This window comes from Pelodiscus sinensis, chromosome 15, assembly GCF_052426305.1.
Source record: "Pelodiscus sinensis isolate ZL-2025 chromosome 15, ASM5242630v1, whole genome shotgun sequence".
NCBI classification, from domain to species: domain Eukaryota; kingdom Metazoa; phylum Chordata; order Testudines; family Trionychidae; genus Pelodiscus; species Pelodiscus sinensis.
This window is the reverse complement of record NC_143066.1, coordinates 13,027,403-13,042,032: the sequence shown is the minus strand read 5'-3', so window position 1 is coordinate 13,042,032 and position 14,630 is coordinate 13,027,403. Positions and strand designations below refer to the sequence as shown.

Here is a 14,630-nt window from a genome sequence, read left to right as displayed (position 1 = left end):
AGGGGAAGAGAGGCTGGGAGAGGCGAGGGCAACTAAAATGATCAGGGGTTGGGAACAGGTCCCATATGAAGAGAGGCTAAAGAGACTGGGACTTTTCAGCTTAGAAAAGAGGAGACGGAGGGGGGACAGGATAGAGGTCTCTAAAAGCAGGAGTTGGGTGGAGAGGGTGCATACAGAAAAGTTCTTCATTAGTTCCCATAAAGAAGGACTAGAGGACACCAAAGGAAAGGAATGGGTAGCAGGCTTCAAACTAGTAACAGAAAGTTGTTCTTCACAAAGCAAAGAGTTAACCTGTGGAACTCCTTGCTGCAGGAGGCTGTGAAGGCTACAACTAGAACAGAGTTTAAAGGGAAGTGAAATCAAGTGATGGAGGTTGGGTCCATGGAGTGGTGGTAGCCAGGGGGTAGGAATGGTGTCCCTGCCCAAGGTTTGTGGAAGGCTGGAGAGGGATGGCACGAGACAAATGGCTTGGTCACTGTCTCCGGTCCATCCCCTCCAGGGTTCCTAGGGTTGGCCACTGTCGGCAGACAGGCTACTGGGCTAGATGGACCTTTGGTCTGACCCAGGATGGCCATTGTAAGCTCAGGGTCGGGGGTCTCAGTGGACCCCCTTGATTCTCTTGCACACCTGCTCCTGGGTGGCCAGGCTGGCAGCTCTCCTGCTCTAGCCGGCCACTTTCCTGTGCCTAGTGCGGAGATCGTGGACAAGGTCCACGATGTCCGCACTAGCCCAGGCAGGTGCCCGCCTCTTGCGGTCCCGGGCAAGCTCCCGGGAGCCGCCAGCCTGGTCCCGGGAAGAGGGGGAGGGCTGAGGGGATCAGGTGGCTGGCTCGATCCGTGCCAGGTGCAGGGTCTGCTGGCTGGATGCTGGCAGGCTTGCACCTGGCGCGGGCACCGTAGCCAGCCCGTGGCCCTTTAAGAGGTCCGGGGCCAGGAGGGGGGCATAGAGTTTCCCTGATGTTGGTCAGAGTGGCCACCAGGGAAACCTGGGAAGCCTTAGCCTCCCACTAGTTCGAATTAAGGGTCTACACAGCCCTTAATTCGAACTAGCTAGTTCGAACTAGGCTTAATCCTCGTAAAATGAGGTTTACCTAGTTCGAACTAAGCGCTCCGCTAGTTCAAATTAAATTCGAACTAGCGGAGCGCTAGTGTAGCGCCTATTAAAGTTAGTTCGAACTAACGTCCGTTAGTTCGAACTAACTTTGTAGTGTAGACATACCCAGAGACAGCTTTTTGCTTTTCCCCTTCTGTGACGTAGTGGGGGTACCTGGCTGGTTTCGATGCTGCGGGCTCTGGGGTAATCCCCACTGGCTGCCGTAGGTACCACGACACAGCAAAACAGGATGAGTCACTATGCAAACAAGTATGGCCAGACACCCCCCATGGAGAGGAACAAAGGAAAGTGGAATGCTGCCCTGGCTGGGGGGCAGGGCTGGAAGAGAGGGAGTTAGTTGCTGTCTGAGAGCATGGAGGAGACAGCCTAGGGAAAGGGGCTGGAGTTTAGGGGCCCAGTCTCCCCCATCTCAAGGGGGCGTGAGGCATCCTAGCCCAGTTCTGTGACCAGATTACATCTGTGCTGTGCTGTATCCTGGAGAGGCAATAAACTTCCTCTATTCCACCGGCTGGTGCAGTCTGTTTGTGCCATTTCGGGGTGCAGGAGACGGGGGACCCCCAACCCGCCGTCACACCTTCATAGAATGCAGACCATCTAACCTTCAGGGTGGGGTATAAAGAGCCCTGACAGATCTCTGACTGAGATAGGAGTGGATTCGAATTAGGTGGTAAACCTCATTGCAGGAGGAATACCACCTAATTCAATTTAGGGCTTTAAATCAGAAGCCCGTTTCACTGCCACGTGTAGACGCGGGCAGTTACTTCGGACTAGTCAATTTCTAAAATGGCGACTGGCCGGAAACATGCAAATTAAGTGCAGGATATTTAAATCCCGGGCTTGATTTGCAATTCTGGTCACCCTCATTAGTCTCCCTAGATCGATCTAGGGGGCTAGTGTAGACGTAGCCTAACAGATTAGGGATAAGGAACATGATTATGAAACAGATGGTGTTTCTGGTGTAATAATTAGATATGGATACGGGGAAGACTGGAAAGAGATGGTTAAGCCAATTAGCCTCCCATTTTCAAATGTGTGAACACCCCCTCAGGCATGTGTGCAATTCAGGTTATTTGCGTATTTATGTAATAAGTGTATGTATGTGCAACCCCATTTTACAGGAGGGATTTGCATGCCCCTGGTCTTTCTTGATCTACTGGTTTTGAGGTCAGTCCCTGTTTTACCATGAAGAAGGGAAATGCACACCTCCACTAGGAATGATGACCAGGAAATGCCAAAAAGAGAATGGCAGTTTCTGCTTCCTTATGTAGCTCCTTCCCATTAGGGATGTGAGCATACAGCCAATTACATGGTTAACCAACGAACCTGGGCTCATTGGTTAATGTGCATGGTTACATGCAGCCCCCTTCTCCCTCCACTGCTGCCTCTGCATCAGCAGAAGGAGGGCAGGTGGGAGCTGGTGCACTCAAGGAGCTGGTTTCTAAGATGGCTTTCCGCACGTACCAGCTCCCACAGAGTCACCTGCCTCCTCCCCCACTGCTGCCTTTGTGTCAAAGGCTGCAGTGGGGGGGGGGGGGGGAGGAGGCAGGAGCTGGTATGCATGGGGAACCAGCTCTTAATCGGTTCCTTGTGTGTCCAGCTCTTGCTGTCTGCCCCTCTCCTACCCCAGCACCTCATACAGTGGCAGCACCACAGCAGGGGTGGGGAGGGGAGGAGACAGGAGGCAGAAGACAGGGAGTGTGGGAAGCTGGCTGAAAAGCCGGCTCCTCACATGCAGTGGCTCCCAGGGAGCTGATAGTCCTGCCCTGCCCCGCCCCTCCCTCCCACATGTAACCACTGAAAAATTCAGGGGTTACACATTTATTTTAATAAACACATATTAACATCCCTATCTCCCCTATGGGGCATATGGGGAACAGTCGGGTCTTAATTTATTCAAGCAACAGTGACCAATGGAGAGGACATTCCTGGCTGCTAATACAGGCAGTCCCCGACTTATGCGGATCCGACTTACGTCGGATCCGCACTTACGAACAGAGCTTTCTCGCCCCGGAGCTCACAGGCAGCGGTCAGCCACCTCGAGCTCCGGGGCGAGAAAAGCTGCTCCCGGTGCCCCTGGTCTGCTGGGGACCGTCTCCAGCAGACATGGGGCATTGGGAGCAAACCCACAGCAGCGGCGGGTTCCCGCACTTCTGAGGCTTTGCCAGAGCAAAGCCTCAGAAGCGGGGGACCCCGCCGCTGCTGCGGATTCGCTCGCGGTGCCCCTGGTTTGCTGGAGACTGTCCCCAGCAGACCAGGGGCACCGGGAGCAAAGCGGTCCGGCACCAGAGCAAAGCCTCAGAGGCGAGGTACCCCCCCCCCCGCTGCCGCTTTGCTCCCTGTGTCCCTGGTCTGCTGGGGGGGGGGGGCGCAGCTAGTGTGCCCCCCCCAGCAGACCAGGCTTTTTTTGTGGACCCTGGGGCAGAGCAGCTGGGGCGCTGCCGGTTGGTCCCGCAGCGCCGCTCTGGGCACTACTGGACCAACCCGGCAGCACCTCAACTGCTTTGCCCCAGGCGTCCTGATTCAGCTGCTGCTGAAACTGACCAGCACTGACTACAGAAAGCCCGAGGCAGAGTTGCTCTGCCCCGGGCTTCCTGGAATCAGCTGCTGATCAGTTTCAGCAGCAGCTGACTTGGGGTTCTTAAGTTGAATCTGTATGTAAGTCGGAACTGGTGTCCAGATTCAGCCGCTGCTGAAACTGACCGCCAGTTCTGACTTACATACAGATTCAACTTAAGAACCCCAAGTCAGAACTGGCGGTCAGTTTCAGCAGCGGCTGAATCTGGACACCAGTTCCGACTTACATACAGATTCAACTTAAGAACAAACCTACAGTCCCTATCTTGTACGTAACCCGGGGACTGCCTGTAATAGGATCACATACTCAACCCTTGACCTTTTAACATAGGATAGCCATTAACGGCCAGGAAATGCCTGACCTACTTGCTGTCATAAAACTGTGAATCTAAAAAAAAATTACAGAAACATCAAACGAGTTTTCTTTTACACATTTACAAGTGGAATTGCCTGTTGCTATGGTGGCAGGATTCTGTTTACAGCACTGGCCTTTTCCTAGCAGTTCGGCACTAGCACAATAACCAGTTGAAAACAGGCCTTCATTCTCAACATTCCATGAGGGTTCTAATGAGCAGTGCACAGATGGAGAACATTTTCATTGGCTAAGCATAATTGCCCTAAAGTCACTAAAATATGTAAAACAAGAATTGATCTTCATGAATCTTAGTGGAACCTCCCCTCTTAGTCCTTACTAAACAGGCCAGTTACTCTATGATGCCTCTGTGCAAAATATAATTAAAATACTAAGAGTGACCAGAGATTGCTGTACAATAAATATTTATATTTTATTTGAGAACTTAGCACCATCAGGCAAGCCAGGTTTGTTTTATTGTGGTCAGAAAGGCTAGATGAAGGTCCCACAATTCTGATAGCTTAATACAAATGTGGTTTTGGCACATTATTTTATTGTTATTGTTCTCCAGTAGGCATGTAATGCCACCTGAAATCTGTAAACTGTGAATTCTATTTTGCATAAACAGAGAGCCAAATCTTAAAGTGATGTAAATTGGCATAACTACATTGATTTCACTGAAGCAACACAAATTTATACCAGTTCAGGATTAAGCTCATAAATCTTATGATATCCAAATTATTTTGTGTTTGCTGCTGGGAGAAGGACTGTCCTGTGGTTCCTGAATAAGAATCTGTTGCTGGGATGTATAATAGAAGTCTGCAGTACTCACTTATCCAGTAGTTGTTTTATTTTCCCTTTGCAGGACTGGCTTGTTCCTGGAAGACAAACTGATGCACGCTCATGTTTGGGAAGTTACTTCGCACTGCACTTTCTGTAGAAGACTGGGATATTAAGAGGATACTTTCAAGTAATTTTTTTGTATTTTCTTTCTGTTTGCAACATCCTCCATAAACTTTTGTTGTTGATGTTTTGTGCACCTTTGATTTGGTAAAAAAACCAACCTCTCCTATGCTTTATTTTGAAAGATTGTGAAAGTAACACAGGCTAGCTATGTGCAGTCATAACCGTTATATCTTCCATTCTTCATATCCTAGGCATTTTGGATCCAGAGATTTTAGTATGGTCTCAATCTTCCCTACAATCAGAATGAATTATGGTCACAAAACCTCTTTTCTCTTTTACCTCAGTGCCTAACTCCCTTCCCCCCAAGAGCGATATAACTTTTTAAAAGTACAACACAAATCATCTTTGATCCCATGGCTCTAAGGGTATAGCTAGACTGTGGGAGGGTTTCGGGATACCGGAATGTGTTTGCTTTTCCACTTTTTTTTGCAGAAGAGCAAATGTGCTCTTTCTGAAGCCCCTGTATTCCTCGTTCCATGAGGAAGAAGTGGGCTTTCAAAAGAGGGTTTTTTTCCAAAATTTGGCCCAGTCTAGATGGGCCAAATTTCAGAAAAGCTTCTTCCAACAAAAGTATCGGAAAAAGATACTCAAAATGCAGAGCGCATTTTGCGTGTCTTTTTTCCAATAGATCCTCTCAGTCTAGACCAGTGTTTCTGAAAGTGTTCCACAGAATCACTCTCAGAAACACGTAAACTGGCCGCCCCGATTTGTTTATTTACTGATGCTGTGGCCACGGAGCCTTGCGGCTCCTATTGGCTCCGTTTTGTCCTTTGCAGCCAAGGGGAGCTGTGGGAAGCAGTGTGGGCCAGGCCACTACTTTTCATGGCTCCCCTTGGCTGCAAAGGACACAAAAAAGCCAGTGGGAGCTGCGAAGCTCCGAGACTCCAGCATCAGTAAATAAACAAACCGGGGCGGCCAGTTAATGTGCTTCTGAGAGTGATTCCGTGGAACACTTTCAGAAACTCTGCTCTAGATATACCCTTAGATAGCAATAAACTTTATAGCAAATTCTCTTAGGACTGATGTCTTCCTACCATCAGGGGAAGTCTGATTTTGTTTTTAACATATTTTATCAACTTCACTGGAACAGTATTGCTCTTGATTCAACCTCTGGCTCAAGCTCAGCTTTCCCTCTGTTATTTTTATCTGTTGGTCCTGCCTGAATCTACTTAACCTATTTTTCTGCTTCTTGGACTCAACAATTAAGGCAACCCAGGCCTGCAAGCAAAGACTGAAATTTCCCTAGACAAAAAAACTCTGACATTTGAAGCCTCTCATTTCTTGGGAGCAATTCCAGGTGATCCACAAGACAAGGTAATCGATAGCTGTTCACATTTATTCTAGTGTAAGGCAAGGATGTGTCCCAAGCAACAGGAGCAATTTGACATAATGACATTAAAGCACTAATTCTGAGCTACAATGAGTAATTTCTGAGGCTTCTATCTAAGGATCTTTCACACGTTTGCCTCTCCTGCAATAAGATCGTGTAGCACCAAATATAAACCATAAATAATCAGTTGTTGTCCCTATTTAGTCTCTGAAATGCTATAAAATACTTTTCTGAGTAAAATAATATGGATTACAACTGCTAATTCAAAATGAGAAGACAGAGCTATATTGCCTACTTGGTATTCAGACCTTCATTCAGACTTATTCTGTTAAATGGAGATTAGTTTATTTGAGAATCATAGAACAATAGGCTGGAAGGGACCTCGAGAGATCATCGAGTCCAGTCCCCTGCCCTCACAGCAGGACCAGTACTGTCAGACCATCCTTGATAGACATGCAAAGTGCTCCATTTAGGAAGGAACAATCAGTTTCACACATACAGAATGGGAAGCGACTGTCTAGGAAGAAGTACGGCAGAAAGAGTTCTAGGGGTTATACAAGCTGAATATGAGTCAGCAGCATGATGCTGTTGCAAAAAAAGCAAACATGATTCTAGGATGCATTAACAGGTGTGTTGTGAGCAAGACACGAAGTCATTCTTCTGCTCTACTGCTGCTTAGGCCTCAGTTGGAGTGTTGTGTCCAGTTCTGGGCACCACATTTCAAGCAAGATGTGGAGAAATTGGAGAGGGTCCAGAGAAGAGCAACAAGAATGATTAAAGGTCTAGAGAACGTGTCCCATGAAGGAAGACTGAAAGAATTGGGTTTGTTTAGTTTAGAAAGAGAAGATTGAGGGGGGACATGATAGCGGTTTTCATGTATCTAAAAGGGTGTCATAAGGAGGAGGGAGAAAACTTGTTCATCTTGGCCTCTGAGGCTAGAACGAGAAGCAATGGGCTTAAACTGCAGCAAGGGAGGTTTAGGTTGGACATTAGGAAAAAGTTCCTAACTGTCAGAGTAGTCAAACACTGGAATAAATTGCCCAGAGAGGTTGTGGAATCCCCATCTCTGGAGATATTTAAGAGTAGGTTAGATAACAGTCTATCAGGGATTAATATTTGGTCCTGCCATGAGGGCAGGGGACTGGACTCAATGACCTCTCGAGGTCCCTTCCTTCCTAGTATTCCATGATTCTATGATCTATCTAATCTGCTCTTCAATATCTCCAGAGATGTGGATTCCACAACCTCCTTGGGCAATTTATTTCAGTGCTTAATCACCCTCCAACCTAAACCTCCCTTGTTGCATTTTAAGCCCATTCTTGTCCTATCCTCAGAGGCTAAGGACAACAATTTTTCTCCCTCCTCCTTGTGACATCCTTTTAGATAACTGAAATCTGCTATCATGTTCCCTCTCATTCTTCTCCTTTCCAAACTAAACAAGCCCAATTCTTTCAGTCTTCATTCATAGGTCATGTTCTCTAGACCTTTAATCATTCTTGTTGCTCTTCTCTGAATCTTCTCCAATTTCCCTACATCTTTCTTGAAATGTGGTACCCAGAACTGGACACAATACTCAATTGAGGCCTAATCAGCGCAGAGTAGAGCAGAAGAATGACTTCTCATATCTTGCTCACAACACTCTGTTAATGCATCCCAGAAGCATGTTGGCTCTTTTTGCAACAGTCTCACACTGTTGGCTTATATTTAGTTTGTGGTCCACTATGACCTCTAGATTCCTTTTGGCAGTACTTGTTCCTAAACAGTCGCTTGAAACTAATTGTTCCTTCCTAAGGGGATTACTTTGCATTTGTCCTTATTAAACTTCATCCTATTAAACTTCATCCTCAGACCATTTCTCCAGTTTGTCCAAATCATTTTGAATTATGACCCTATCCTCCAGAGCAGTTGCAACCCCTCCCAACTTGGTATCATCTGCAAACTCAATAAACATACTCTCTATGCCAATATCTAAATTATTGATGAAGATATTAAACAGAACCGGTCCCAAAACAGACTTCTGCGGAACCCCACTTTTTATGCCCTTACAGCATGAACCGTTAATAACTACTCTCTGAGAACAGTTATCCAGCCAGTTATGCGCTCACCTTAGAGTAACCCCATCTAAGTTGTATTTTCCTAGCTTCTTGATAAGACGATCATGTGAGACTGTATCAAATGCCTTACTAAAGTCTAGGTATACCACATCCACCGCTTCTCCTTTATCTACAAGACTTGTTATCCTATCAGAGAAAGCTATCAGTTGATTTGACATGATTTGTTCTTTACAAATCCATGCTGGCTGTTACCTATCACCTTATTTTCTTCCAGATATTTGCAGATATCTTAATTACTTGCTCCATTATCTTTCCTGGCACAGAAGTTAAACTGACTGGTCTGTAGTTTCCTGGGTTGTTCTTATTTCCCTTTTTATAGATGGGCACCATATTTGCCCTTTTGCAGTCTTATGGAATCTGTCCAGTATTCCACAATTTTTCAAAGATGATAAATAAAGGGTCAGATACCTCCTTTAACAGCTCTAGGATGAACTTTATCAGGTCCTGGTGACTTGTAGACATCTAACTTTTCTAAATGATTTTTAACTTGTTCTCTTTTTATCTTCTAAACCTACGCCCTTCCCACTAGTATTCACTATATTAGTCATTCCTTCATCATCAGACTTCTTGGTGAAGACTGAAAGAAAGAAGGCTTTAAGCACCTCTGCCATTTTCAAGTTTCCTGTTATTGTTTCTCCCTCCTCACTGAGCAGTGGGCCTACTCTGTCCTTGGTCTTCCTCTTGCTTCTAGCATATTTATAGAATGTCTTCTTGTTACGCTTTATGTCTGTAGCTAGTTTGAGCTTGTTTTGTGCCTTTGCCTTTCTAATCTTGCCCCTGCATACCTGTAGGCTGTGTCTAGACTGGCAAGTTTTTCCACAAAATCATCTGCTTTTGTGGAAAAACTTGCTAGCTGTCTACACTGGCCGCTTGAATTTCCGCAAAAGCACTGATGATCTCATGTAAAATCATCAGTGCTTTTCCGGAAATACTATGCTGCTCCCGTTCAGGCAAAAGTCTTTTTCCGAAAGACTTTTGAGCAAAAGGGCCAGTGTAGACAGCATAGTACTGTTTTCCACAAAAAAGCCCAGATCGTGAAAATGGCAATCGGGGCTTTTTTGCAGAAAACCGTGTCAAGATTGGCCACGGATGCTTTTCCGCAAAAAGAGCTTTTGCGGAAAAGCATCCTGCCAATCTAGACGTGCTTTTCCGAAAATGCTTTTAACGGAAAACTTTTCCGTTAAAAGCATTTTCGGAAAATCATGCCAGTGTAGACGTAGCCGTACTGTTTGCTTATATTCACCTTTGTAATTTGTCCTAGTTTCCACTTTCTATAGGACTCCTTTTTGATTTTGAGATCATGCAAGATCTCCTGGTTAAACCAAGGTGGTCTTTTGTCATACTTTCTGTCTTTCCTATGCAGCAGAATAGCGTGCTTTTGGGTCCTTAATGTACCTTTGAAAAACTGCCAACTCTCTTCAGTTTTTCCTCTTAGTCTTGTTTCCCATGGGACCTTACCTACCAGCTCTCTGAGTTTGCCAAAATCTGCCTTCCTGAAACCATTCTCTCTATTTTGCTGTTCTCTCTTCTATCATTCCTTAGAATCATGAACTCTGTGATTTCATGATCACTTTCACTCAAGCTGCCTTCCACTTTCAAATTCTTAACCAGTTCCTCCCTATTTGTTAAAATCAAATCTAGAACAGCTTGCCCCCTAGTAGCTTTCTCAATATTCTGAAATAAAAAATTGTCTGCAATTCAGTCCAAAAACTTATTGGATAGATTGTGCCTCACTGTGTTAGTTTCCCATCATATATCTGGATAGTTGAAGTCCCCCATCACCACCAAATCCTGCGATTTGGATAATTTTGTTAGTTGTTTTTAAAAAGCCTCATCAACCTCTCCAGCCTGGGTAGGTGGTCTGTAGTAGACCCCCTAGCATGACATCACACTTGTTTTTTACCCCTTTTATCCTAACTCAGAGATTCCCAACATGTCTGTCTCCTTTGTCCATTTCCACCTCAATCCAAATATATAAATTTTAAATATATTTTAAATATATAAGGCAACACCGTCTCTCACTTTTCCCCACCTATCCTTCCTGAGTAAACTGTACCCTTCTATAACAATATTCCCATCATGTGTATTATCCCACCAAGTCTCTGTGGCACCAAGTATATCATAATTCTATTTATTTATTAGCACTTCAAGTTCTTCCTGCTTATTATCCATACTTCTTACATTTGTATAGAGGCATCTATAGATAATATAATTATAGGTAATTAAGGAAATCATATGCAAACACTTGGAAGGTAATAAAGTGATAGGGAATAGCCAGCATGGGTTTGTGAAGAACAAGTCATGCCAAACTAATCGGATAGCTTTCTTTGATAGGATAACGAGCCTTCTGGATAAGGAAGAAGCGGTGGATGTCATATACCTAGACTTTAGTAAGGCATTTGATACAGTCTCGCACGATATTCTTATTGATAAACTAGGCAAATATAACTTAGATAGGGCCACGATAAGGTGGGTGCATAATTGGCTGGATAACCGTAGTCAGAGAGCTGTTGTTAAAGGTTCTAAATCCTGCTGGAAAGGGATAACAAGTGGAGTTCCTCAAGGGTCTGTTTTGGGACCCGTACTGTTCAATATCTTCATCAATGATGTAGATATTGGGATAGAGAGTATGCTTATTAAGTTTGCAGATGATACCAAACTGGGTGGGGTTGCGACTTCTTTGAAGGATAGGGACATAATTCAAAATGACCTTAGCAAGTTAGAGAAATGGTCAGAGGTAAACAGGATGAGGTTTAATAAAGAGAAATGCAAAGTGCTCCACTTAGGAAGGAACAATCATTTCCATACATACAAGATGGGAAGCGACTGTCTAGGAAGGAGCATGGCAGAAAGGGATCTAGGGGTCATAGTGGACCACAAGTTGAATATGAGTCAATAGTGTGATGCTGTTGCAAAAAAAGCAAATATGATTCTAGGTTGTATTAACAGGTGTGTTGTAAGCAAAACTTGTGAAGTCATTCTGCCGCTCTACTCTGCACTAGTTAGGCCTCAGCTGGAGTACTGTGTCCAGTTCTGGGTGCCACATTTCAAGAAAGATGTGGAGAAATTGGAAAGGGTACAGAGAAGAGCGACAAGAATGATTAAAGGTTTAGAGAACATGGCCTATGAAGCCAGGCTTCATGAACTGGGCTTGTTTAGTTTGAAAAAAAGAAGATTAAGGGGGGACATGATAAAGGTTTTCAAATATCTAAAAGGGTGTCACAAGGAGGAAGGAGAAAATTTGTTCCTCTTGGTTACTGAGGACAGGACAAGGAGTAATAGGCTTAAAGTGCAGCAAGGGAGGTTTTGATTGGACATTAGGAAAAAATTCCTAACTGTCAGGGTGGTCAAATATTGGAATAAATTGCCAAGGGAGGTGGTGGAATCTCCCTCTCTGGAAATATTTAAGAACAGGTTAGATAGACATCTGTCAGGGATGGTGTAGACGGAGCTTGGTCCTGCCTTGAGGGCGGGAGGCTGGACTCGATGACCTCTCAAGGTCCCTTCCAGTCCTATTATTCTATGATTCTATCTAAGATACTGATTTGATTTTGCCTCCCAGTTCTGCCTTATCCCTCATTTGTCTAATGTTCATCGGGCCAGCGGGCGGCCATAGCCACCCACTCAAAAGTAATTAGAAAAGCTTCTGGGTCATCCCCGGGCCCCATTTTCGCTAGGCGTACGGGCAATGGGGCCAAATCCCCTTCCTCGCCTGACCCACTTGGGCGACAGTAATTCCTGCGGTATCTTTTGAGGCCCACTTCTGGAACCAATGGTCTCGTTGGGCCTGGTGCTGGTCTGTCAATTCCCTGACCAATTGCCTCTGTTGCTCTTGTTGTTGAGCAGCTAACTGCTGCATCAATTGGGTTTGCTGTTGATGGTTCTGGTGCTGGTGTTCGGCCAGCCATTCCGACAGCTGGGCCGCATCCATTTTTCCCTACCTAAATCCTATTGCTTTCCACGACCTCGAAATCCCCTTAGTTCGGAGAGGTGGGTCCGGGTGCCCACATTCTCCACCATCTGTCACGCACTTCCCCCCTTAATCCATCTCACCCAAGACCATGTAGGAGTGGGTCCTCATGTTAACATCACGGAGGTCCCAGTCCCTACCTTTGCTCTGGGCTTGTAACGTAAAAGGATTAGGTATCGGTCCATGCAGGTGTGCGTACACTAGGCCAACCTACCGCCCCACAAGCCGGGTATCTCCTTTGGGTTGGGAACTAATCACCGGCTGTCTGGGTGAGCGACTTCGCACGAGCACCGCCCCCTCCCTGTTTGCGGGCTCTCACACACTCCACTGTCGGCCCCGTCCCTGGATAGATGGAGGGGCGGGCCATGAGCGTTGTGCTCGTTCAGGGCTTCATGCTATCTGTCTGCGCCAGCAGGTGGCTATTCTCTCGGCCTCCTCGTTCCTGGTCATCCCTGATCCTGCACTCACATCTCCTGACTCTTCCGGCTGGTACTTGGGGCCCCCAGCCGCAGAAGCCCCTGCCCCGATACCTCCGTCTCCTGCTCGCTGGTTATCCAGTCTGCCGGCCACCGCTGCCCGAGCTCCCGGCATCTCTCCTCACCCTCGCGCTCCTCCCGCTCTCCCCCTCTGCTTCTCTCCTTCCTACCATGGCTCCGGACACTTCCGCCTCACCCCCGGCGTCTCTGGCCGCTTTCCCCCGCCTCCGGCGTCCTCGGTCGCTTCTGCTCTACCTCCGGTGTCTCCGGCTGCTTCCGCCCCTCCTTCCGCGTCTCTGGCTGCCTCCGCCCCACCTTCGGTGTCCTCAGCCACTTCTGTGCTGCCTCTGGCGTCTCCGGCCTCTTCCGCCCCTCCTCCCCTTCTCAGCTGATCTTGCTTCTCTCTTAAACACAGCGTGCAGGTCTAGAGCATGCACAGCACCGCCAAGGGGGGCCGCCTGCCTCCCTCCTGGCGCCTAAGGTCTCGGAGCCGTTTGGGCGTGTGCGCAGGGACGGGTTCACCCCGTCACAGTTGGTTTAGTTTTTTTTCTCCCTTTACAAAAGAACCATTTTGGCCTCTCTAATTTTACTGGAGGACACACCGAAATAGGGAAACTGCTGGGATTAGGATGCTACAAGACACAGGAATTTGAACAATTGAAGGCAGAGATTTTTCATCAGATAGTGTCTCCTAACACCTATTCAACTCAAGTTCCTAACTCTTACTATAAAAATCTCTATTTATGAAAGATTCAACATCCTCCATGCACACGGGCAGACCTCAGTGCCTATACAGAGCCTCATTCACTGCCATGGGACTCCCTGTGAGTGCAAGGGCTGGCCTGCACAGATCTCCAGGATTGGGGTATTTATTTAAAACTGAAAACTAACCCAAGCCTCTTAGGCCCTTTTTTTCTATTCATTACAAAATTAAATAAAAAGCTCACAAACGTATTTTCTCCAAATTAATCTTTAATTTTCTTTCCTACAATTGGCCTCACTTATTTTAACGTATTCGTCATCCAATATCTCTTCTCTGTTACACACAGATGTACCCTGAACTTTAGCATTAATTGCCTGTGAAAAATATACTTGCCAACTAATTAATTTTATTGAGCCCTATTAAGGTTTTGGGGATAATACTGCATGGTGATGTTCTAGAAAAATAAGGCCCTGATTCTGTTATCTGGTCCACCCAGGCAGATGACTCCTGCCCCCCTTTCTGACTTCATTAGGCTTCCTGTACAGATCAGATTGCAGGATCAGGTCCTAACATTGTATAGAACACTGACAGACTCTAAATATTGAGTTTAAGATAAATGAAATCTACTGCATAATGACTGAGAGATTAAACTAATACAACAGATGGCAGTCTGGTAGAGCCACAATAAAACCTATGTTTGTGCTCCCTTAAACCTGTTTTTGCAATCTGGGGCTAATCAGGAGGGTAAGTGGAAAAAAAGAGATGGAGTCATTTGTGGAGAAAAAGTAACGATGAATGGAGTGGTATGGAATGAATGGAGAGAGAACAAGGAAATAAAGGTGTTAGTGGAGGTGAAACTGATCTTATGATTATTCCTGAGGGTGGAGATAGAGTAAAGAGGAAGAGAAAATAGGATTTGGAAAGACTGCACTAGTAGGTTTTACACTTATGCTTGGATTGTCATTTATTCTGTACACAGCAAAAAACAGACTGAACATCAGTGTTGCACAGCCAAGCAGAAAGGGGATGAGT

The 14,630-nt window shown here is 46.0% G+C and overlaps 1 protein-coding gene across 1 annotated transcript in view; it reads left to right on the top strand.

The window, feature by feature from the left end:
* USP7 (ubiquitin specific peptidase 7) overlaps positions 1-14,630 on the top strand; it is a 217,355-nt gene that overhangs the window by 16,634 nt on the left and 186,091 nt on the right. Inside the window, exon 3 of the mRNA XM_075899282.2 lies at positions 4,905-5,009. Within this exon, the coding sequence (XP_075755397.1) occupies positions 4,943-5,009 (67 nt within the window). The 5' untranslated portion in view covers positions 4,905-4,942. The remainder of the gene's footprint in view (positions 1-4,904; positions 5,010-14,630) is intronic.